The sequence below is a fragment of the Rhamphochromis longiceps genome, linkage group LG20 (assembly GCF_057381845.1).
Source record: "Rhamphochromis longiceps isolate RC_006_pf linkage group LG20, R_longiceps_female_GT1.1, whole genome shotgun sequence".
NCBI classification, from domain to species: Eukaryota; Metazoa; Chordata; class Actinopteri; order Cichliformes; family Cichlidae; genus Rhamphochromis; species Rhamphochromis longiceps.
The window spans coordinates 6611586-6636412 of NC_140576.1; the positions used below are offsets into that span (position 1 = coordinate 6611586).

Below are 24827 nucleotides of genomic sequence, written 5' to 3' on the forward strand. Positions count from 1 at the left end.
GACCTAACTCTTTTCAAACGTCTTGTAGGAAAGATTAAATATAATAAACCCAATAAAATATCTAGTTTCTAGTTAAAAATTTTAAATGTTTATTAATTAGCTAATTTAATTTTACATAATTTTACATAATAGCAGGTAGTGTGTGCTTGGCATGCAACGGCCTTTTAAGACATGCTTCCTGAAAGCAAATGTGTTTACATGTTCAGAAAAACCACCATCCTAGTCTTCCTGTAGCTACACCCCACTACACTGATCTCACTACGGGAGCTGTCTTTTTTTCTATTTTTCAGAGTTGAAGAATTGATGTTTCTTTTTTTCTGTGACATTATGGTTTTTGGAGTATGATGCATGTCTTTCAAATGAGCATATCTTTGCCTTTTTTCCTTGCTTTTCTGCTATTCCCGTGTAATTGCATGGGAAGAATTGTTTTAATAAGGAAAAATGGCCATACAACTGAATAAAATCTCTGTAACACAGACTGTGTGTGTCAGAAAGTGAGAAATTTCCCACAAGTGATTAACATGCCTGCGAGGACCTGTATTACACGTAGGTGACGTTCTGTGCGTGTCGGATTGCTTTCGGCACAAGCGGATCGGCAAAGTGATTCTGATAATTACGTACATATTTACTAAGCTGCATGAAGTATAACAGTTGTTTTAGTGTCTCTGCCAAATCAATATTTATTTCATCAAAGAACAATTACCTTTTTCCTCACTTGTGTGCTCAATATTAAGTTGAACTGCTTGTTATTCATAAAGCAAACCGAGGACGTTTGATGGGAAAATGGAACCAAGTCAAAGAGTGTCATAAATTCTCATCAGTTGTACAAAACAAACAACAAAAAAACCAAAAACATATTTGCTGCAGCGCAGTTTATTGCTTTCTCGTGAACGTTTTATTTTGAGAGATATTGCAACCCCTTTGCAGCTATTATGTTTGTGTATAAACCTCTCTGCAAACACAAACGCTGCTTCTTACTTAATAAGACAGAGCTGATGAGTCAGTGTTGTGAATGTCAAATTATTATCCCCAAACCTCCTTCTTTCTTTGTAGCTTAAAAATGAGGCTAGAGCTGGATTCTGATGTGATGTACTGAAATTCATTTTGGGGGGAATTTAAATGAAATGGGTAAAAAAAAACAACAACAACAAAACTTTGCATACTATCCTTATTTATTTCTGAACTTCCTCAGTATTGTGAGTATTTGGATATTTTGTCCTCTGTCTGCAGAAATTCAGGAACCTAAACTTCACACCAAAATATGTTATTCTCTCCCACAGAAAACACAGCTTTCTGCATGAAATGCTTCGGTTATTTATCCATGGGCCATATTCGCACGGTGGCCACCTAATGGCTAGTCTGGCAAGCCTCACAGGTCGCTTTTCTTTTCTTGCAGTTTCTTCTAACTCGAAAGGGGGCTTACAGACAGGTGGCAACTAGCAGTAACGTGGCAACCATTCATTCATTCACTTATATGCATAACAGGCAAAACAATCATTAGTCATGCATTGAGACAAAGAATTTGATTATCCGTTTTTCATATCCATAATGTTACTAAAACACATCATTGATTCACAGCTCTTTAGTTGAGTCTACAAAAAAAAAGGCCAAATTAAACACAGTTTGACAGGCATTAAATATTATAAGACTTTTTTCACCAACAAGGTGAAATTAGAGGAAAACGTGACATATGTCAACATGGTGTGCAGTGTGTCCTTAAGAAAACTGAGGAAACTGGACAGTGAAGGTGAAAATAAGTATTTTTATGTCATGTTATGTCTGTAGGACATGAATGGTAAGTCTTTTTCCCTTAAGGAATGAAAGAGCATGCCTAAAGAAGTTCAGGCTGTGTTGTCATAACAAATATTGACTGTCAAGCTCGTTAGGATTACGCAGACTTTGTTTTTGCCTTTATATGTTATATATTTTCATACCTATGCTTCAATAAAGTCTGAAAGACTGACCTTTGGTTGGGAAACCTAAAAAAATCCAAAGGTGCAGGAGGTAAAGACGGTTCAAAATCGAGCAATAATGGCATGCAATGACATGCACTCTGATGGTGTATAATGTATGCATCACATTAAGTGTGCAGCTTTCTTCATTTTTATGCCCGATTGGAAAAAAAAAAACAAACCCCTATATGCTTTAACAGTGTGTGGTGTATATGTGCACTTTGAGAGAAATAAGGAAAAAAATACTTTTTTTCAGATAATATTCCGGTTGGACCATGAGGAAATGGGGAAAAAGCAACAGGAAGCTGGAAACAGAGAGATGAAATGATGCTCTTATCTCAAATCCTTAATAGATCACACCAAACATGATTTAAAAGATGCACAGGGAAAGGTTTACAGAAAGCTTCACTCTCTTTCAAGGTGCAGTGCAGCAAATGCAGCGATGCAGAGCAACAAAAAAGATGATATTTTTCATTGTTTCTTCAGCACTCCAATATTATCAGCCTTTTGATATAGTGTACGTTTGACTTCGGTGAGCTGAGCTGAAGATTTAACGATCAATATGAAGCACTTGGACCACACTAGACCCACATATTCAGCGATTTCAAAAGCGCTTTGATTCAAAGGGCATGAACAGTGACCGAAAAAACACATCTACCTCCCTGATAAATCAATTTGACTAAAAAAATGACATTTTATATTTTCAGAGCTGCAGACTGACTGATCTCTCCCCCTACTGTTAAATGTGTTTTTTATCTTAAACCTGTAAATTTGAAAAGCATTTCTTATAAAATCCTTAGAGCAGAAATCTCTCTATACCTTTGACTTAAGTGTGCACTAACTGAACCAGTGTTAATAATAATAATAATAATAATAATAATAATAAAAATACATTTTATTTGAAAGCGCCTTTCAAAATACTCAAGGTCACTGTACACAGTAGAATAAAAGCAACATAAAAGCAAGCAGTTTACAGAATCATAAAAGCATAAGACATAAACAAATAAAATAGCAGAGTGGAGAGGTTATGTGGGATAAGCTATTTTGTACAAGTGGGTTTTGAGTTTGGACTTAAAGAGTGAGAAGGAAGAGATATTTCTTAGATTAGGAGGTAGGGAATTCCAGAGTCGTGGAGCAGAGCAGCTGAAAGCCCTGCTCCCCATGGTTGCAAGACGGGGGAAGGGACGGAGAGTGAAAGGGAAGAAGAAGATCTGAGACAATGAGATGGGGCGGTGATCTTAACCAGATCAGAGAGATATGGAGGAGAGAGATGATGAATAGCCTTAATAAATGTGTACAAGAGTATTTTGAAATTGATGCGATATTTATATTGGAGCCAATGAAGCTGCTGCAAGGCAGGAGTGATGTGGTGGACAGAAGGGGTCCTGGTGATGATACGAGCAGCAGAGTTCTGGACGCGTTGGAGCATGTGGGTGGATTTTTGAGTAAGACCAAAAAGAAGTGAATTACAATAATCAATCCGGGAAATAACAAGGCTATGGACAAGAATGGCAGTGGCATGTGGGGTGAGAAAAGGACGGAGACGATTAATGTTGCGCAATTGAAAATATGCAGACCGAGTAACATTATTAATGTGTGAATTGAAAGGTAAAGTACTGTCGAGGATGACACCCAAACTTTTCACAGAGGAAGAAATGAAGACCGGTGAGTTATCGATAGTAATAGAGAAACTGTTGGTTCTGGATAATGTTGATTTAGTGCCGACCAAGAGGAGCTCGGATTTATTACTATTGAGTTTGAGAAAATTAGAAGAGAACCATGAATTTTGTTCAGCTAAACAGAGGGTGAAGAGCAGAATCAGGTTTAGTGGACAGATAAAGCTGCGTGTCATCGGCATAACACTGAAAATGGATATTGTATTTACGGAAAATATGTCCAAGCGGTAGAAGGTAGATAATGAAAAGAAGGGGCCCTAGGACAGATCCCTGGGGCACGCCAGTGGTCAGAGGGAAGGGCTGAGAAGTAAAGGATTTGAGTTGAATGACCTGAGTGCGATCAGACAGGTATGATTTAAACCAGGCTAGTGGAGTATGGGAGAGACCGATAGAGGCTAGCCTACTGAGAAGTATAGAGTGAGAAATAGTGTCGAAAGCAGCACTCAGATCGAGGAGAATAAGAATGGAAAGTGAACCGGAGTCAGCTGCCATAAGAAGATCATTGGTTATTTTTATAAGTACTGTTTCCGTGCTATGGGAGGGGCGAAAACCAGACTGGAACTGTTCATACAGATTATTATTATTAGTTAATTGTGAGTGGAATTCTTTTCTCAAGAATTTTTGAAAGGAATGGTAGATTGGAAATAGGCCAAAAATTCTCAAAATTATTGGGATCTAGACCAGTTTTTTTCAATATTGGTGTGATGGCGGGAATTTTGAGGGAAGAAGGAACAGTTCCAGTGGTAAGTGAAGAGCAGATGATGGCAGATATGAGGGGAAGCAAAGAAGGTAAACATGCCTTAACCAAAACTGTAGGAATGGTGTCTAGCTGACAAGTAGAAGGTTTTGACTTGCAGATGAAATCTGAAATATCAGTAACCGAGGGGAGCTGGAAAGCAGAAAAACAGTGTGATGGGAGATGAATTACACAGGAAGAGCTAAATGGAACATTGGAAACCAGTTCTTGGTGTATTTTGTGAATATACTCAATGAAAAATAACATTAAAGAATCACAAAAGGAGGATGAGTAAAGATGAGCAGGTAAAGAATCTGGTGACCTGAAAGAAGAGTTGAACAGTGAAAACAGTATCTTGGTTGAGTCATCTTTTGAACAGATAATGGTGGAGTAGTAAGCAGATTTTGTTTGATTAATACACTCCTTATAATACATAATACGATTATTAAACATTTCCTTGTGGATATTCAGACCAGTTTTTTTTATAAAGGTGTTCAAGTCTGTTCAATCATTAGCAGTATTTTGATCATTTCATAATCTTATAAAAAAAATCTAATGTAATCTGAAATGACCAAAATACCCTTTGGATAACACTTGAAACTTGAGAGAGAGATGAAGAGATCCAGAGATGAGGAGTAAATGAGTTCAAGGTATTTGTGGAAATTGTTATTTTAGCTCGACATGATGGTATTCACAGTTAAAAAATAAATAAATAAATAAATATATATATATATATATATATATATATATATATATATATATATATATATATATATATATATATTTTTTTTTTTTTATTATTATTATTATTTTTTAAATTGTCAAGTCATACCTGAGCTCAGTCTGCATCATATTTCTATGCTTTTTTCCCTCCATACCGGCTTAACCTTACTATCGTCATCAAACAGCTGTCATGGTTTACTTCTTCCTTGGCATTTATTCCACCATACTCTTAGCCTTTGCCTGGGTTTTAAATGTCGGTGAGGGCCTGTCAAAGGTACTATGCAGGGAAGATAAAACATTTTCACGAGGCTACTGGGCAGCAACGGCTTGAACTTGGCAGATAAGTGTGAGCTTTGAATTTATACATTATTCAAAAAACTGACATCTGTGTTCCCAGTGCCAAAGGCTGCACCTCGGGCGAGTTTGAAAAATTATACGTTTGCAAGGTGGCAAAGAGTTATGCGCAGTTAAAAACAGCCCTCATGTTTTACCAATCACCTTAGGTGGGGGACAGGGAGCCAGGCTGTTATTTGTAGCCTTATAAAACCCATTTTAAAAAGTGAGATGACTAATCTTGCCGTAATGACAGCACCACCCCTGGAACTTCAGCTCCCAGACACATCTGTGCTCAATTACTGCAAATAATTCAACCAGCAAACAGCATCTTAATAGGTGGGTGGTGGAGTGATGGCAGAAGGAACGGGTAGAGGCCAGGGAGGAGCAGAGATTGAAGAGTGAAGTGGAAAAGATGTAGTTTGCAGAAATGGGAATTTTATTGTATGTGTGAGCAGAGGAGAATCTCAAATATTTCAACTTTTTTTTGCTAAGAGAACTTTATTATTCGTCTTGAAGTAGCAATTGTCATTCTTGGGGTGTTGGGTGTCTAAAACTCTTCATGCATGCACGAGTGTGATGGACTGAGAGGACAGCAGAAGTTGACTGTACACGTCTAAGTGACAAAGTCATTTTAGCAAACACTTTTATGTGAGTTAACCTGGAGCAATGCATTCAATATGCATTCACTGCATGCCACTGGTGGGAACCAAAAACTATATTAGAAACCACTGAACCTCACATGAAATCAAATGCACTTGGGTTATAAAAATGCTAATATTTATGTGTGTGCATCAGTCTCTCAGTTTCCTTACAGTGTAAGGAGTGAGGAGTAAAAGTTGATTATGTGTGTACTGGGAAGGATTTTGTGGACTTGTTGGTGTTGTGTGCAGCATTAATCCTTCTGGTTCCTACACACATTGCAACCTGTAATGCCTGTCGGTCTGTTTATGTTAATAAGTTTGCACTTCAGTCACATCTTGATTGACTGAGGTGACTTTCAGCTTTAATTCAAACCATTTTCAAACATAGTCCCACATTTCAGAGACTTTCACACTGACATGATTTTAATTTTTAAGATTGTTTTTATTACTTGGATGAAAATCCTTAGTAGACAATGACTTGCAGACAGTGAAATTTAGAACCCATGAACGTCACCGACCGCTGCAGCTGACTTCAGCCTTGTAGTCAAAGCTGAAATGCTTGCTCTGTTGGGTGGAGATCGGGTCATCTTGGCCTTTGAAAAATATCCAGCTTAGTTGCATTGAGAAATGTTTGCAGTTTGCTTTGGGTTGTTATCCACTTGCAGTGCAAAGTGCTGTCAGTGTGACCAGTGTTGCAGATTTAGCTTAACCTGAGCAGAGAGTATAGCCCATTTCACAACTTCTCCAGCTACTTCTATCAGCAGTCACATCATCAATAAACACTCATGACCTGGGTCCACTGGCAGCCATACCTGCCGCAACATTGTCTCTATCATGCTTGACAGATAATGGGGAATGCTTTGGATTATGATTTCTTTCTTTACGTTGCCATACTTTTCTTTTTCTCCCATTGCCTTGGTAAGTTTCTCTTGCTTCATCTATCCAAAGAATTCTTTTGATTGTAGATTTTGATAACAATATGCCTACCTCTTTTGTTTTGGTTTTATTAGCCAAAGGAATAATTATTTGTCCCACTTTACTCGTCATCTGTGGTCTTTTAGGTCTATTGGTCCATGAATTTATAGATCCAGAATATAGATTTGGCTGCTGTCCCTCTGATAGCTTAATGATAGCCTCACTCAGTTGCACTGACACCTTATGACCTCATATTGAAAGCTGCAGTGAACAGTTACCAAATGCAAGTTTGGCACTTGGAACCAACCTCAGATATTTTATCTGCACAATTTACCAAGGAATAACGGGGGAACAGGGCTCATCTGTCAGTTAATTGTCGAATTAATTTTGAGCTTCTAAAACTGGAAGACTAAAAATGACTGTAATTCCTAAACAGTTAAAGCAGTACTTCTGTGAAACCCTTTGATTTATAGCTGAAAATCTGCACTTGAATCGCAGCTTTATTGATTTAAAGTCTACCTTGGTGGTGTGCGGACTCAAGATTACCAAAACTTTGTTGTATCCAAATACTTATAGTGCAAACTGCATATCATACAAATGAATTGTTCTTTGTATTCATTGATCCTTTTACATGTTATTCATCAAGTTAAAACCGGTGGTTGCTTGTTCTTCTCCTAGATCCCTCTCCCCACCAGAGGCAGAAGCCCCCGGCTACCGAACTCTGTTACAAGACTGAAATCAGCAGTCTCATGGACTTCAATTCTCCAGATGCCTCTCTGGACAAAGGTAAGACTCTAATCAGGTGAAATATGTTTCATTTCCTGCGCTTGCTTTGCTGTTAAAGCTTTGGTGGATGTGAAAGTTCATATAGATTCGCCCAAATACACATATGCAAATATAGTGTATGTACACACACATGCAGCTGGAAATGCATTAAATCCATAAACATGTCAGGTTCAGGGTCTTTAAGATGTGCACGCGAGGATTTGTAATGCAGTAAGCGCATCACTTACTCCCCCGTCTCAGCAGTGTCGGCTTGCATTTGTCAGAAATGAGAGTGTGTATTACTTAAACTACTAAGAACTGATTCCACCATGTTGTTTCAAGTGTACTATATTATTTAAGCTCTATGTGTTATAAAAAGAGATGCTTTTTTAATCACTTAAACGAGGTCAGAAGTTCATAGTAATTATAATATTATGCACTTAGAAGCAATTTAGAAAATGATTGTTTTACTTTTTATTAAACGGTTACCCAACTTCAGCTCATGCTTCACCGTCACCACAGTCTGCCCTGTGTGTTTAGTCACTTGTGTCACCGAGAGCCATCTGGAAAAGCAGCCTATTAACTTTAAAGACTGTATTTATTCCCATGATGCTTATCTGACTGGGTGGTCAGACGGGTCTCACATTAGCGCCAGCCGCTCTCCAGACAAACACTTTTAGTAGTTTGTCTGGAGTCCGTCTCCATGTTCCAGCACTTTCATCACTAAAGCTTGGAGTCTTTTATAGAAGATCAAAGATGTTAAGTACGGCGTCAGTCCAGAAGTGTGTCCTGACTAGTGTGTCTTGTAAAGTTGCCAGTTCCAGTATGGATCTTTATTGTCATCCAGGCAGCCGCCCAGGGCCTTTATTCATTAGAGCATCCTGCTTAGGGCTTTATTTGAATGCCAGGTCTCTTGTCTCTTCCTAATAGTGTGTGCCAGTGTGGCGATGGTACTGAGTGCACTCACAAATGGTCACACGACAATCATTTTTTGCAGTTTCTTGTGCCTGATTACAACTGTAAGGTACTTTTACTTTTGTATTTCTGTCATTCTTCACTGCATTCACCGACAGCTTAATAAATTATTAACACTTCAATACTGTAAACATAAAATACATGATAACATATAAACTCTGCTTTTGAGACTCAAGCGAGCAGATATACTGACAGATTCGGTCATATTTTTAAACCTTTTATATGTGCGTCACTCCTACAGAGCATAAAGCAGCTGGTCCTTTAGTTCTATAGACATTTCCTGGGTGCTGTAAATGTGCAGACTCAGGAAAAAGCACGTAGGCACACCAAACCCCTGCAGTGGCCAAGGCCACGTATATCACCACAAGTTTCATCAGAATGAGAACGGGGATCTAAGAGGCTGTGCTATGAGAGAGAGAGACAGGGAAGGAGAGGGAGAGACCAATGTAAGCAGTGAGTGCTGGATCATAATGAAGACAGGTGCTGCTTCGGCACATTAAGTGGCACTGATGTCACCAGCCGGACAAGGCTTGGTATGTGCGCCACATTAGATAGGAAGGTCAATGCGAAGGAGTCAAACAGGGCTTCCAGGGAAAACTGGCTTAGGAGGGAAGGACAGACAGGGAAGGGGGAAGTGGAGGATAAAAGAGTTGAAGAGCACTGCAAGGAGAAGGAGAAAGACTAGGTGAGGGATTACATAAGGAAACGTTATTGCAGGCATATTCTGATTAACACGAGAAAATCAACCGGTGAAGCGGGCGGAGACAGAAAAGAACAAACGATTAATAAAGCACGGGAGAATGTGAAGCTGTGCGTGTGGGGGGGTGACTGTGCAGAGCGGTCTCTGCTGAGCACTTCCATTTTTCTCATGTGCTGACACTTTCCAAAACACCTGCCCCAATCGAAGCCCTCTTACAGCCAGTGGGAGAGTGGCAGCTAAATTGCCTTCAGCAACAATATCCAGGCCTCTCCATTGTAATTTACACACATCAGAAATAGCTACTCAGAAATGCTTAGACACAATTGTCCAAGAGTAGCTAGGCTTGCCATTTTAATGTGACTCATTTGCATAAGTGCAGTAACTGGACAGAGCAATATTATTATGTTACATGCTGTATGCCATGATCACAAGGTCGTGGCCAGTTTTTACATAATCCGGCTAGTATGACCAAAGAAAGGAAGGGAAATGGTAATTTAGACTTATTACTCTGGACATAATGATTATATCCCTGTAATGGAGTTTTGAGCCGTCGATCCACAGAAATGTGATCTTATGAATCCTAAGAAAATTGTGCCGCAGTTTGCACAGACAACGATCTTATCTGTGTGCTTGTGTGTCCTCTGGCCTTCCTGTTAAAAGCTACAGAGAGGTTAAAGCTGACGGAGGGAGCAGAGCAGCAGTGAGACTGTCTTCGGTCTTTGTCGCTTTCTAACGGCTTCATTAAAGGAGGCTTCTGAAAAGTAGAACTCAAAGGTCATGAAGTCTAAAAGCTGGATTTCAAAGGGTCTAGATCATACTTGTCTGCTGTGAAGGGCTTTATTTAAGCAGTCTTCAAAGGAAATACTGTTACAGGGGGGAAAAAAAACCCAAATATGCATATCAGTACATGTGGGTGTATGCCTACGTGTGTGCGCCAATGTGTGTGCATGGCTGGCTTGCTTTAACAAACAGTTTAAGAAGAAAATTCAGTAAAACACAAGCTTATATTAGACCATTTACCAATAAAAATCCTGTTTTGTTCTTCTTTCTACATCCCACAGAATCCAGTCAGAGGCAGGCTGTATTTGTCTAACCTGTTGTCATATTTAAATGACTGAAATGTCATCACAAAACAACATAAATTTAGTTGTAAAGCTGTGATGTTTAGTTGTTGCTAGTTCAGTTCAGTTCAGACTGAACCCTAGTACCAGAAATCCAGGTTAGCCAAATAAAGCTAATCTCATTGAGTATAGTTTCTTGGTCTGAATAATGAAGTTCTTATCAATGACCAGCAGGGGGCGACTCCTCTGATTGCATCCATAGAGAATAGGAATGAGGGGCATACAGTGGGGCAAAAAAGTATTTAGTCAGCCACCGATTGTGCAAGTTCCCCCACTTAAAATGATGACAGAGGTCAGTAATTTGCACCAGAGGTACACTTCAACTGTGAGAGACAGAATGTGAAAAAAAAATCCATGAATTCACATGGTAGGATTTGTAAAGAATTTATTCGTAAATTAGGGTGGAAAATAAGTATTTGGTCACCTCAAACAAGGAAAATCTCTGGCTCTCACAGACCTGTAACGTCTTCTGTAAGAAGCTTTTCTGTCCCCCACTCGTTACCTGTATGAATGGCACCTGTTTGAACTCATCATCTGTATAAAAGACACCTGTCCACAGCCTCAAACAGTCAGACTCCAAACGCCGCCATGGCCAAGACCAAAGAGCTTTCGAAGGACACCAGGAAAAGTATTGTAGACCTGCACCAGACTGGGAAGAGTGAATCTACAATAGGCAAGCAGCTTGGTGTGAAAAAATCAATTGTGGGAGCAATCATCAGAAAATGGAAGACATACAAGACCACTGATAATCTCCCTTGATCTGGGGCTCCACGCAAGATCTCATCCCGTGGGGTCAAAATGATCATGAGAACGGTGAGCAAAGATCCCAGAACCACACGGGGGGACCTGGTGAATGACCTGCAGAGAGCTGGGACCAAAGTAACAAAGGTCACCATCAGTAACACACTACAACGGCAGGGAATCAAATCCCGCAGTGCCAGACGTGTTCCGCTGCTGAAGGCAGTGCATGTCCAGGCCCGTCTGAAGTTTGCCAGAGAGCACATGAATGATACAGCAGAGGATTGGGAGAATGTCATGTGGCCAGATGAAACCAAAGTAGAACTTTTTGGTATAAACTCAACTCGTCGTGTTTGGAGGAAGAAGAATACTGAGTTGCATCCCAAGAACACCATACCTACTGTGAAGCATGGGGGTGGAAACATCATGCTATGGGGCTGTTTTTCTGCCAAGGGGACAGGACGACTGATCCGTGTTAAGGACAGAATGAATGGGGCCATGTATCGTGAGATTTTGAGCCAAAACCTCCTTCCATCAGTGAGAACTTTGAAGATGAAACGAGGCTGGGTCTTCCAACATGACAATGATCCAAAACACACTGCCCGGGCAACAAAGGAGTGGCTCCGTAAGAAGCATTTGAAAGTCCTGGAGTGGCCTAGCCAGTCTCCAGACCTCAACCCCATAGAAAATCTGTGGCGGGAGTTGGAAGTCCGTGTTGCTCGGCGACAGCCCCAAAACATCACTGCTCTCGAGAAGATCTGCATGGAGGAATGGGCCAAGATACCAGCTACTGTGTGTGCAAACCTGGTAAAGACCTATAGTAAACGTTTGACCTCTGTTATTGCCAACAAAGGTTATGTTACAAAGTATTGAGTTGTATTTTTGTTATTGACCAAATACTTATTTTCCACCCTAATTTACGAATAAATTCTTTACAAATCCTACCATGTGGATTCATGGATTTTTTTTTCACATTCTGTCTCTCACAGTTGAAGTGTACCTCTGGTGCAAATTACTGACCTCTGTCATCATTTTAAGTGGGGGAACTTGCACAATCGGTGGCTGACTAAATACTTTTTTGCCCCACTGTAGCTTCAATGTTGATGTATAAGCTGCCACCATGTAAGAAGTTATCTTAAATAGATTCAAGTTGTCAGGTGAGGCCAGCAAGTTTGGTTAGCAGTTGCAGTCATAAACTGAATGGGCGCAACACACAACACATATGTTGGTTACTTAGTGCCAAGCAACGGACTGAGTTACTAAACAACTAAACAAATCTGAAGCACAGACTTCTGGGTGGTCTTTACCACTCAACAAGCCATAATATCATAGATAATACATTAAGAGGTTAAAAAAGGGATCCAACAGGAACGTTTGTGTTGGTGTTAAGTTTCCCCTCCGCCACCCTTCCCTCTAGTCACATCTGCTTTCAGAATCCCAGATGAAAATCTGTGACCAAAGACTTTATAGCAGGGCTTTTGTTGGTTACAGTACAGCCATCTGTTTTACTGAGTAATGTACCGGTAATAGCTAAGACCTTTCTCAAAACATTTTTAAGATGGGTTTAAAGAGTTTTTAAGAAAAGTGTTCAAGGAGTGTAAATTAAAACCCATTGCGTTAGCTGTGGCGCTACAAAGATTTAGATTTCTGCTCTTGCCAAATAATCAGACCGTTTATTAGTTTAATGCAAAGTATAAGAGCCACAGACAGCTTTTTAATGAGTTTCCAGTTCACACTTCAAAACTTTATTTTGCTACGACACTAACGAATATTGTGTTTTGATTGATAAGGAAATATGAATTCATTTTAAAATGTGTCAAAAACATAACATGTAGATTGATGAATGGATTGATTCTTGTGTAGCACCTTTCTGCTGTACTTGAGCAGTCAAAGAGCTTTATACAAACTGCCTGAGTCACCGACACACGTGCTTTTTTCCCTACACCTTAGTGCTTTCTCGCTAACATCCACACATTCATACTCAATGTATCAGAGAGCAGGTTTTGGTTCAGTATCTTGCCCAAGGATACTTAGGTGTGCAGACTGAAGACTAGAGATTGAACCACCAACCTTCTGATTAGTAGATGACCTGGCTAGATGACTCCTGAGCTACAAACAAACCCAAATAGAAAGAAACTTAGTTTGCAGGTTGTCTGTCATCACCTTGAGAAACACTCAGGTGTGCTGTGCCATCTACTCAAACCTGTAATGACCGAATTAAATGCATGTTTTAAAAATTTCATTCCAGAATTTAAACGCTCTGTGCTGTTAATCAGATTATATATTGTCTGACTCCTTCTGAGATGTTTCTCTGTTTGTTTTGCAGTCTTAAAATCCACACCTACACCTCATTAGGATTTGGATTTACACCTTAGCCTAGCACTGTGCCAAGGTGATACTAAATGTGTGTGTGTGTTTTGTTTAATTTCTAAATTGTACCTTGGATCATGAAATGAAATGAAATGAACAGCCAGCTGGCCACCTTCAGTTTGTCCTTCAAAACGTAGAAGAAAACAACGTAATGAAGAAATAACCCTCTTCTGTTAATCAGCTTTCATATTAATTTCTCAACAATTAGAAACCATATTCTTTTAAGCTCCTGAAATCAAAGCTGATGGTCATCACTTCATCCTATATCTGCAACACGAGCTTGGTTTGGTCCCTCTACTTAAAATAACAACAGTTGTGTTGTTCAAGATAATGTGGGCCAAACTCTAGGTTTAGACACAATAGGTCAATAAAAGTACTAAGTAGTCGTTAGAACTTCATGCAAAGTTTCAAGTTACAATTTTCCATTTGAATCTCTGTCCCCATTTTGTGTGCTTTGCCTGTGGTAAAAAAGAGTAAAAAGGTGAGGTGTGTGGAGAAAATTATAGGAAAGAAGCAATATTGTCTTGAGGTCACACATTATAAACACTTATGTTTCTTTGTTACAACCCCTGGGTTACAAATGTATCCAAACATTTGGGCATTTATGGGGAAATTACATAGTTTGTAGATTTTTTTAAAGTGAAACCCCTGCACCAAATGGATTTAAAGGGAACATTTAGTCACGTCCGCTCAATCACTGTAATGCACTATGAGGCAGGTCAAGAACTGTTGTTAAGAATCATTGATGGCGACTGCTGAGCTGATAGCCCCTCATACTTATGGTAACAACCATGCACTCCTCCACCTGACCCTACTGATTTGTACACATACCAGATGGGCTAAAATGTTTCGGCAGCTGAGTCCCCAGTTCCACTTCTTGTGGCCGGACAAATAGAAAAATGCAAGAAATAGTGCCAAAAAAGCCAGTGATACACAAAAGCATATGTGCAGCAGAAGACACACATTGATTAGCTTGATTTTGTTGTGGATAGTGCTGCAGTGCTGAAATTTTAAGCAGCAGAGAACAGCGCTGCAGCAGTTTTCTGCTGTACGTGAGATCATTTACCCTCTGCAGTGTTTTACAGTGGCTCAGACTGCCGTGACAACTTTATTTCTGAGACATCTCCCTCTATTACTTTTTGTATCACATTCTGCTTAGAACCGTCTTCTCTTTACTTGGTCTTCTTCACAGTTCACTACTACTTTTAACTCCATTAGTTCACACTTTGTGACTTATGGACTGATTTAATCCTGATTTATTTGAAGGTTGTTGAGAAAGACCACGGAGAGAAGGAAAAGGGAAAGTGAGAATTTATGAGGACATGAAGTCCATTAACACACGCACTGTGTGTTGTAACAAAGGCCAGTTTGGTGGACTTTGTCCGCACCATGTTGCTGACATTAGAGATCTATACTTATATACTGTGTACACACACATACTATATGTACACACATACATGATTTGAAGTTTTTTGCTTGCTTTTCTTTGAGTTATTGTGCCAACCTAATTCACTGCACATAGACAAAGAGACTGGTTGCTCTAATTATTTTTAATTTAAAGGACTGTGCTTCGAGGTAATCACCTCCAGGCATCCAGGACATGCAGAAAAGCTTCTTTCGCATTCATAATTTCACATAAAATACAGGGAAATCACTTTATCATCAGGCAGTGGAGCAATGTGTATCACAGATAGCTAATTTTCCCCATGTTCCTCAGTCCCTGAAGAGTGATTTGATGCTGTCTTAATGTAGTGTAAATAGCCAGTGAATGCCAAGTACATTCTTTTAATTAGGAAACCCAACAGAGCTGTTGATTAGCACTTTGTCTTCATAAGTGTCTGAGTTTGAGCTACAGTTGGATCTCTTACTAGTAACCTTATAGTCTTCTAGCATGTCCCAACAAATCTTAAGCAAGAACAGTATAATAAAAATGATGTATCCAACTTGCTTGCCTTTGTTTTATATGGTAAAACCCAATCTAATTGCCAGTTCATTTCACATTTCAAGAACAGCAGAGCAATAATTTCTTTGGTACTGCACTGAGGTCCCCCCCACCCCTTCCACACACACACATGTATTTCTTTAAAATTATTGTAGAAATTTTTACAGCCAACATCTGTACACGATAAATGACTTTTCTCCAGAGCTGGAAGCTGAGTCATGTCTCATCCGTAGATTCATTACACACTGTGCAGAGGTACATGACTTCCTTTATAGCTACTTTAACTCCATCTTTCCTCTTCACTGGCATTAAAAGGTATTGGTTACCATCCTGTGGAATGGGATTACGGCTGTACAGGAAAAATAAGTTACAGCAAAAAATCAGTGGCTCGATTCCAATTGTGTGGGACAATATAACTCAGGAGACTTCTTCCCACGCATTGCTGAACATCCTTGTGTGTTATCATGAAGTGAAATCACATTAGCACATGTTCACAGTACAAAGTCTTGTATTTGATGTGGCCTCACAAAAAATAGTGCCTCTATGTGCCCATGTTGTCAGTATTTATGCTTATTTAATTCAGTTGAGTTCATTTTACTTTGTGCTTTATATGTGGATAACATAGGCTTCTGCCATAGATGTTAATTGACCTTGAAATATTTCCAATAGAAGTCGGGGGGTGGCAAGGTGGTGCGGTATTTAGGAGCCCTGCTCCACACCAGGAAAGTCTGGGGTTCAGATTCAGTCAGTGGGTCCTTTCTGTGTGGAGTGGATAGTTTCCCCATAATTGTGAGGCTTCTCTCTGGGTTCTCCTGTCTTTCAGTCCAAAAGCATGTATAGCTTAGGTTAAATGGTGATTCTAAATCAGCCGTAGGTTTCAATGTGAGTGCGAATGGTTGTCTGTCCCTCTGCGTTAGCCCTGCTGTAGGCTGGAGATCTGTCCAGAGTGTACTCAGAGTGACAGCTGGGATAGGCTCCAGCCCTGAATTGAATAAACAGAAGAAAATAGACTGGTGCAATAGACATCTCAGACACTTTTGTGATATTTGCTCTTTGTAGTAAAATGTACACATGGGCTTTTACAAACACGTCTGTAAAGTAAGTCTTGTGATTTGCTATTGTTGAGTCCAGAACATACTTTATGGATGTCGTATAATAAAGAGCAATTCCGTAGTTATTGTTCTATATTTGATCACATTTCACGCTGCATTGTTTTGCCATGTTTGATTTCTAATTTGAGCATAAAGTAGACTTTTAAATTATGGTTTAAGAAGGTTTTTGACAACACACCACCAGGAGGCCAGTAAGGTTTTTAAAATGCATATAAATAAATAATTCATGAGATTAACAGTGAGAAGAGAAATTTTAAATCCTTAAAATTTGACTTTGAATCACCTGATATAATATGAATTTTGTGCAAAGAGTGGCATACAGAAACTGCTGATTTATTCCTAATTACTATGTGGAATGAAGGGGAAATAACTTCAACATCCTCGTTGTTATTCTCTGATTAGTCTCTGTTCTACTGTTTTGTCTTTTTTATGACTAATTCCCTATGTGTGCTTTAATTGTAGGAAATACTTTTATAGTCATCGTCATCATTCTGCTCATTTGTAAAGGTCTTATCTTTTCCTTGCGGAAAGATGAATAAACCTTAATTAATGCATGGGCTTATCAACTTTCTTTAAAATCTCAGCTCCTTCTGTCTAACTACTAGGCCATCAGCATTTCTTCACTCACCGTCCTGCCTCAAATATCGTGTCACTGCAAGGGTGGTTGGACAAAAAGAAAAGATTACAAATGGCACGCATCTGTGTCTGCTTTAAGTCACAGTGACTTTGTACACATTCCTTGTCAACCAGAATATTAACAAGAGGCATATAAAATCAATGCAGAAGGCTTTAAAAGACTGCCTTAACAATTCAGTGTAAACACATCCAGTTTATTACATTTTAAAGTGGATTTATGTTTTAATCCAGAAATGACGACAATATCCTGTGAACATCCCACAAATTTGGTCATAAATCCAAACATTATTGTGTTGCCTAAGCTTCTACTTTACTCTGCAGAGCACACTTAGTTTGCACTGTTCAAGTTGCTCGACAACCACAAGAAAGAAAACTCACGTGATATTTTTCTTGTGCAAAAGTTTCCCACAGCAGCAGTGGTTTTAATGGTGCTAAAGATCTTTTTTTATGATGCTATAAGTGTTATTTTAAAAGCATTAGCTTACTCAAGCCTCGGGCGAGTCAACAGGCCTGGTTTTGTCCAGCTTGCTGGTATTGGATTGCACACAAATTAACACCCACCTGCCTGTAAGACTACACCTTGGCTTGGCTCTTTCCCTCATTGGTGCATCTCTGTGTTAGAATAATGTGGGAAAATCGTAGTCATGGCCCCTTTGAGCTCCTCCTTCATACCTAGTTAACTATTTGAGCCAAGTGGGAGGGGCCTAATGCACTGTATCATTGAATTCATGGGAGTAGCCTTGAACAGGTACACTTACAGGGGAAAGACAGAGGAATAACTCCTGGATTTATTTCCTGGTGTCAACTGAGCCTGACTTTAGGGGATGAAAATTAAAGAATGACAGGGTTGAGTTTGGGAAGCTGAAGAAACAGTAATTTTAGGATTTGGTCTGTCCTGAAAGTCTCAGGACGCACGTCAGATCCTGGAGTCCTCTGGTGAACTCCCCTCGGGGGAGGGGATGAAATCAGACAGGGAGCAAGGAAAGTCTGGTGAGTGAATGGAACAAGTGCAGCAGCCAGAGTTAGACTGGAGTATGAAGTGCGTTTCAGTCATTCAAAGGTCTTACACTGAAAAGACAGTGTTTCTTTGTGTTTGTCCTGCTTGACGAAATTTGCCAGATCGCCGGAGATTTGTGGTGCTGTTTAACATGAAAGCACATCGTGCTGACATGTCGCCTGGTGCCATACGTAGTCAGTCACCTGTTTTAGTGTTAAGCCGTTGGGAGACTTTAACCTGAGATGACCTCAGAGTAGCTGCTATTGTTTGAGTTTGGGAACAGACATCCTTGTTTTACTTTTCCTAGCTGACTTGCATGGAATAAACTTGAAGAGATTTTATTCAACCTGAAATCAAAAGTCTAAAAATATGACAGTGATTCACACTATTATATTAGTGTGGATGTCTCAGAACAGGGTGTGACTGAGGCTTTGCTACTTGCGGATAACTAGATAACAGTCTTGGAAGTTTGGGGAGCTTCACATAACCTTCTTTTCCATGTAAACAAGGCAGTGTGTTGTGTTTCTAATGTAAACGCTGCGGTCTCAGATTCTTAGTTGCCACTTTACTCTGAATACACGTCTTTCATTAACACAGGAAATTTTCGCCGCATCAGCGAGGACGGTTTCTGACTATTTTAACTGAAGAGTATTGAATTACCTTACATCTGAAAAATGCTGCAACTGTGGGAAGAACTATAGATGTTTCCCCCCTCTTGTTTTGCTTCCAAATACCTGCATTGCATCTCCATACTGGTAGCTGAGCGGCTTTTCAACCTTGGACTAAAGATATTCCAAGCACAGAGGTAAAAGTTCACATAACAGAACAGATTAGCAAAGCTTGTTTTCGTTCTTGTATATTTTTCAAGCGTGTCATGTAAATCTTCTTAACCTCAAGGTGCGGTTGTGACACAAGAGGTGCATTTACGCTAAAAGAAACACCTAGAGGATATGGAAGGCCGTCTTTGCCCAACCCTTACTATCCCAGGTGTGGTTATGTATTTGCAATTGTGCACAGTTACTCAGCTTTCCGTCTCAAATTTCTCCAGCGTGCCCTGTGATTACCACGTAGGTAATTTGCGGCCGGTTTTTGTAAACTGGAATTGGACAGCATTAGTCATGTAGCCGTTTCTACTTATAACCATAGCAGCAGATTTTGTGTGGTCGTAGCTGTTGATAATTTTTATAGCAGCACAATCTTCTGGTTTTGATCTTCTCGCCACATCAAACCTGTGTTCTTTACCTCTGCCAGCACTCGACCATCCACACCCCCAATCATTGCAGATTACACCGCTCATTTTTGTCTCACAGTTGTCAGCCAGAGAGAAAACATGTGCTTCAGAGGAGTGACATGATTGGTCTTAACCCCGTAGATGGGTACTCTCTATAAAGCTAGCTGTAAAACAGGACAGGCTGTTGCTGTCTGACTAACCTGACACTCAGTAAGGATCAGGTGAGCTCTGTTTGTGTGCTGATGCCTGTATGTGCCTCCAAAGGCTTGCACACGTCCATTTATGCGTTTATGTCAATCAGTGCATTATGCCTGGGAGCCTGCATGTATTTTCAGTCAGCTCATTTTGACAGCGTAATTGTAGCTGATTTCTGTCCTAGTTATTTCAGCGCCTGTGCTGCAGGTGAGTGCAGCAAGCGGCTCTCGCATGTACCAGCCAGTTTCTTCCCGTTGTGGCAGACAGATGACAATTTGGAACAAGATACAGATAATCAGCTGCCTGTTGGAATCAAGTCAGGGATAATGGTAAAGAAAGTATAATAATCATGCGCCTTGGTAAGTCTGATTTGCCACTATCTTAGCGCGAGAGGTAATTTTGTTTTTCAATGAGGCGGTCTGATTGGGGCTTTTATTATCTTGCATTTATTTCTCTGTTTGAACACCTTGGTGCCTAATCACATTTACTCCACAGCATTAAATAAAAACTGAGATTAATTTGGCCGCTTGTTTTGTCACTGTCACAAATCAAATTGGTCCCTCTGTTGGGTGCTGTTTTCAGACACTGTCCATTCCTCCACAGCTCATCAAATATACATGGCTGGATGACAGAACTTGCTCTCAGTAAGTCACTGAAAAGGTGCCACACATTTGCAGTGACAGTCTTTTCAATCTCGTGGCTTTGTTTGCAGAAGCTGTCAGCTGAGTCGCTAGTCAGTTTGAAAACTGAATAAATGTAACTCCATAACCATTAGCTACATATTTCCCTCCCAGTATCTAATCAACTGGGATTGTTTTGGTGGCTCCATATCCTAATTTGGCTACCAAATCATCATTGTCATCTTGGCGTGACATTTCTAGATGGCTGTTTTTATTTTTGTCACTTTGTTTGTTTATTGGTGTGTGTGTGTGTGTCTGTGTGTGTGTGTGTTCTGTTGAAATTATAGATTGCTGGTTTTCATCACAATGGCAACCTGATGCAGGTACTCTGACTTTGTGTGTGTATGCGTGTGTGTGCTTGTAGACTCAACAGTTTGATGAAATATCCATGGTGACACAGTGTCTGGCCTCTCACATGGCCCAGACTATTAATAAGAATAGTGTGAGCCTTTGGGACCAAAGGTCATTTTTAACAATATGCGCACAAACACACATGCATGCACTTCACACCTGCTTTGTCGTAATAACAGCCAGACACCTCTTAGCTACCTGTCTCAGTTCATTTGTCCACCTAATCATTAGGAGGAATCATTTTCTTCTGAATGCTTACCTAAAAACCCCCAACAATATATCTCCAAAAAATGTATTCCTCCTGTGTCATTAGAATCTGATATGTTATCATCTAACTAGCTATCCCACTCATGCACAAAATTAATTCTTAATTTGTTTGCTGTGTGTTTAGCAGCAACACCCAGGAGAAAATAAAGTTCAATAGCACAGTGTTCATTCACAATGTGCAATAATATAATTGAACCAAAAGGAAGATAGTTGTAATAGATGTTAGAACACAAGTTAATTGTTGATAGAGACTTTTTCATATCATGACATTATGAATGGCATGTTTTTACATCTTATACTACCAGCACAGCTCATCAAGCATAAACATGACAGTTATTATTGCCTGGCCCGGTGCAACTAATTAACATGCTCATCGTGTCTGGTGTAAGCTGTCCAAGAATAAAACCACAAACAGTAGTGTATATCTAGCACAGCCACCTTAGCAAAGCACCAATTCATTATACGCCACCTTAGATAGCAGTGTACACCTAATTAGTTATCCCCATGAATAAGCAAATAGTGCACATTTCTGCAATTACAGTAACTTAGACTTGGCTCTGGTTGGACTCAGCAGCATTTATTTACTACCCGATTGCCTACTAATACAAAATGCTGGAGGACGATAAATAGTCTAATAAGGAATTTGTGGCAGGAGGATAGTTGCTAGCTTGCACTTTGTCATTTCTGCACGTTTGTGAAAGGATATACATTTTTGCACATTTGCAATCTTGGACTCCTCCAGTCGCTCCATTAGTTCAGGCTCTTACCAAGTAATCTAATCGTCTGTCCCTGTTGACCTAAGCCATCTTTCTTTCACGTGTCATGGAAATTCTGCTCTTAATTTGAAAAATTAAAAAAGAAAAATCAAAGAGCTCTCACATATATCTGTCCATCTGCGGTTTCTGAAGGATGATAATCTCACTGTTTGGGTTTTTAACTTAGATGACTGCAGCCTTTGAAACAAACCCATGGATTACTATCACTTTAGTACGAATACAGACTGTGAAAATAAGAGGGCTGCTTATGTAACTGTGTTAAAGGGCACCAAAATAAAGACTGTTTTAAATCTCCCCTGCCAAAGCCCCTCAAAGAAAACTGAGAGAATATGCATCTTTTTTCTTTTAGACACAGTTACATTGTAGTAGCTTCATATGCCAAAGTGACTGTATTTGCATTTTGCGGCTTTCTTAAAACCGTGGCCGGTACCATCCACAGTGACGATTTTAAACCGGCGGACGCAGATTGTGGTGGAATGCGGCTGAGATTACTGCCTATCTTTCTCTCTGATCATTTTTTTCCTAACCCCTCACTCTCACACAAGTTCGGCCCCCATTACTCCAAGGACTTGAAGCATGAAATGGGCTTGCCAGCATGTGGATGTCAGATTCTTGGATGTTGAAGCAGAGACTACTTGATCGACACTGTTGGAATGAAAGGCAGGAAGCCACGCAGTGAACGACATTGTCATTTATATGCATTTGAGTTGAATTAACAATGACAACCTGGAATTCGAACGGGTCGTAGTTTGTTTAGTGAAAGCAATCGATTGTGCACAGTGAACCCTCATAGGGGGTGAAACATTCTCATTTAACACTCACTCATTAAAAAATCAGATATTTTCATACTTTGCGAGGCTAAAGATCGCGGGGAGTGGAGGCTTAAGCTTCCATGCTGGTGTGGTTGTCAATAAATAGCAACCCCTATTCCCTTATGTCTTATCCTGAATACCAATCTTTCTCCATCATTGTCTCAGTTAATATATAATATTAGAGTTTGAATTCTATGATGGAGTGCCCCAAGGCAAGGTGTGATTTTTTATTTTTTTTCCCTTTCATTTTCATCAGCCGTGACCCTGTCATCTCCTCAGGCAACGCAGGGAGATTGTTCAGCTCATGAGAATTGACTAGCTAATCCAGAGCAAAGCACTGCCAGACAGAGCAGACACTGCAGGCCGCCTTCATTCGTCAGACTTAGGCATTACAACCGTCATGAGCCACTGATGAATTTGCTATCAATGGTCCATAAAACTGAGTGTGTGTGTCTGTGTGTACATGTGAGACAGAGACCCACAGAGTCTTTTATTAATGACTCTAGCATCTCATTTGAGATGAAAGGCATATAAATGCGGGCAGTCTGCCCTGAGTGATGTGTGTGGGACCAGATGGGAAATGTGCACGTGTTTTCACTTGCTTGAGAAGCTGCGTGTGAAAGTGACGTACGTCACCTTTGCTGCCCTTCTGGCAGATGTTTAACACCTCATTTGTACCTGGCGATCATACTGTATTTAACACTGAAATATTAAATAAATCATGGGTGACAGCTGAAACCACATTAAAGGGAAGATTTAGTCCCCTTTCTACAGTTTATGTGTATCAGCTGATACAATTTTCCTATATATTATATACAGAGTTTCCACGATCAACAGCTGGGTTCTTTTCTTTTTGTACGTCATAAAAAAATCATTTAGCATATTCATGATCATGTAATTTCCCTGACTTTATTAATGCAAATGTTTCCTCTGTGTGGATGCATAAACTGCGGACTGATTTAGGTTAGGCTTAGTTGGTGTTTACTACAGCTGGGTCCATAAGTATTCGCAAAATGACAGATATTTAAGTTTACCTCTGTACACCACCACAGCTGATTTTATATCAGACAATCAAGATGTGATTGAAGTTCAGACTTTGAGCTTTAATTCAAGGGGTTCAACAGACGTATTGTTAAACCCCTTGAAATAGGAATTACAGACATATTTAAACACAGGCCCAATTTTCAGAGGCTCAAAAGTAATTGGGTAATTGACTGCCAAGCACTTTCATGGCCAAGTGAAGCCTTTTCCCTCATTATTCCTTGACAGTTGGAACAGATAAAACAAAAATCTGAAAATCATTTCAGATGTTTCAAATGAACAATCTGGTATGTTCTTAAAAAAAGGAATGCACTGGCCAGCTCAGCAACACCAAAGAAAAAGAAAGCACAGAAAACAACTAAGGTGGGTCATCACCTGGACAAGAACCCTTCACTCATCTAACCAAGTCAGTGACTCTTGAGAAGTAGGTGTCTCATTATCAGTCTACAATCACAAGACACCTTCGTGAAACTAACTACACAGGGTTTTCAAAAAGGTCCAAACCACTTGATACACTCAAGAACTCCAGATTAAACTTTGCCAGAAAAAAACATCTGAAAGAGCCCGCACAGTTCTCGAGGGAAAAACAAATTGTTTGGACAGATGAAACTAAAATGAACTTGTACCACTATGACAGGATAAGAAAAGTATGGAGAAGAAAAGGAACAGCTCATGGTCTGAATTTTGTGGCGGTATATAGAGGAAGTATTACAAAAATAGGTGCCTTCAAATAGAAATGGATATTTGTGATGAACGAATCTCAAAAAATATATAGCATAATATAAAACAAACTGGCATACATATATATATGAACTATAAGGCTCTACTTTTCCCAGAGGACTCAGATTGTCATAGGAATGAAAGGTAAGATAATGGCTGCTTTTAAAGAGCAAACATGAATTATTATCCCACCATGCATTCGCTAATGTGTAGGGATAAGCACATATGAGTTTTTCCCGGTAAGTCTTTTTGCTGAGCTTAGATGAAACAAATGGCAATAAAGCATCCTTAGCACCACTGATTGCACAGGTGTTTCAGTATCTCTCATTTCTGATTGATATGAGACTTAAGTGCTTTTTCCTGGAATAAAATCATTATGAGGAAATGAAACTCTGCTTGAGAAGGTGCATTAGCCTTAA

General features: G+C 39.7%; 1 protein-coding gene across 7 annotated transcripts in view; it reads left to right on the plus strand.

The window, feature by feature from the left end:
- The window catches only part of kazna (kazrin, periplakin interacting protein a), a 199032-nt gene that overhangs the window by 128699 nt on the left and 45506 nt on the right, over positions 1 to 24827 (plus strand). For 6 of the 7 annotated variants that reach the window (XM_085393951.1, XM_085393954.1, XM_085393955.1 and 3 more), the window contains one exon: positions 7658 to 7765. In XM_085393951.1, the coding sequence (XP_085250077.1) occupies positions 7658 to 7765 (108 nt within the window). Of the gene's footprint in view, positions 1 to 7657; positions 7766 to 17223; positions 18329 to 24827 lie in introns of those variants that run through there. The other variant, XM_085393958.1, reaches the window with a different exon arrangement.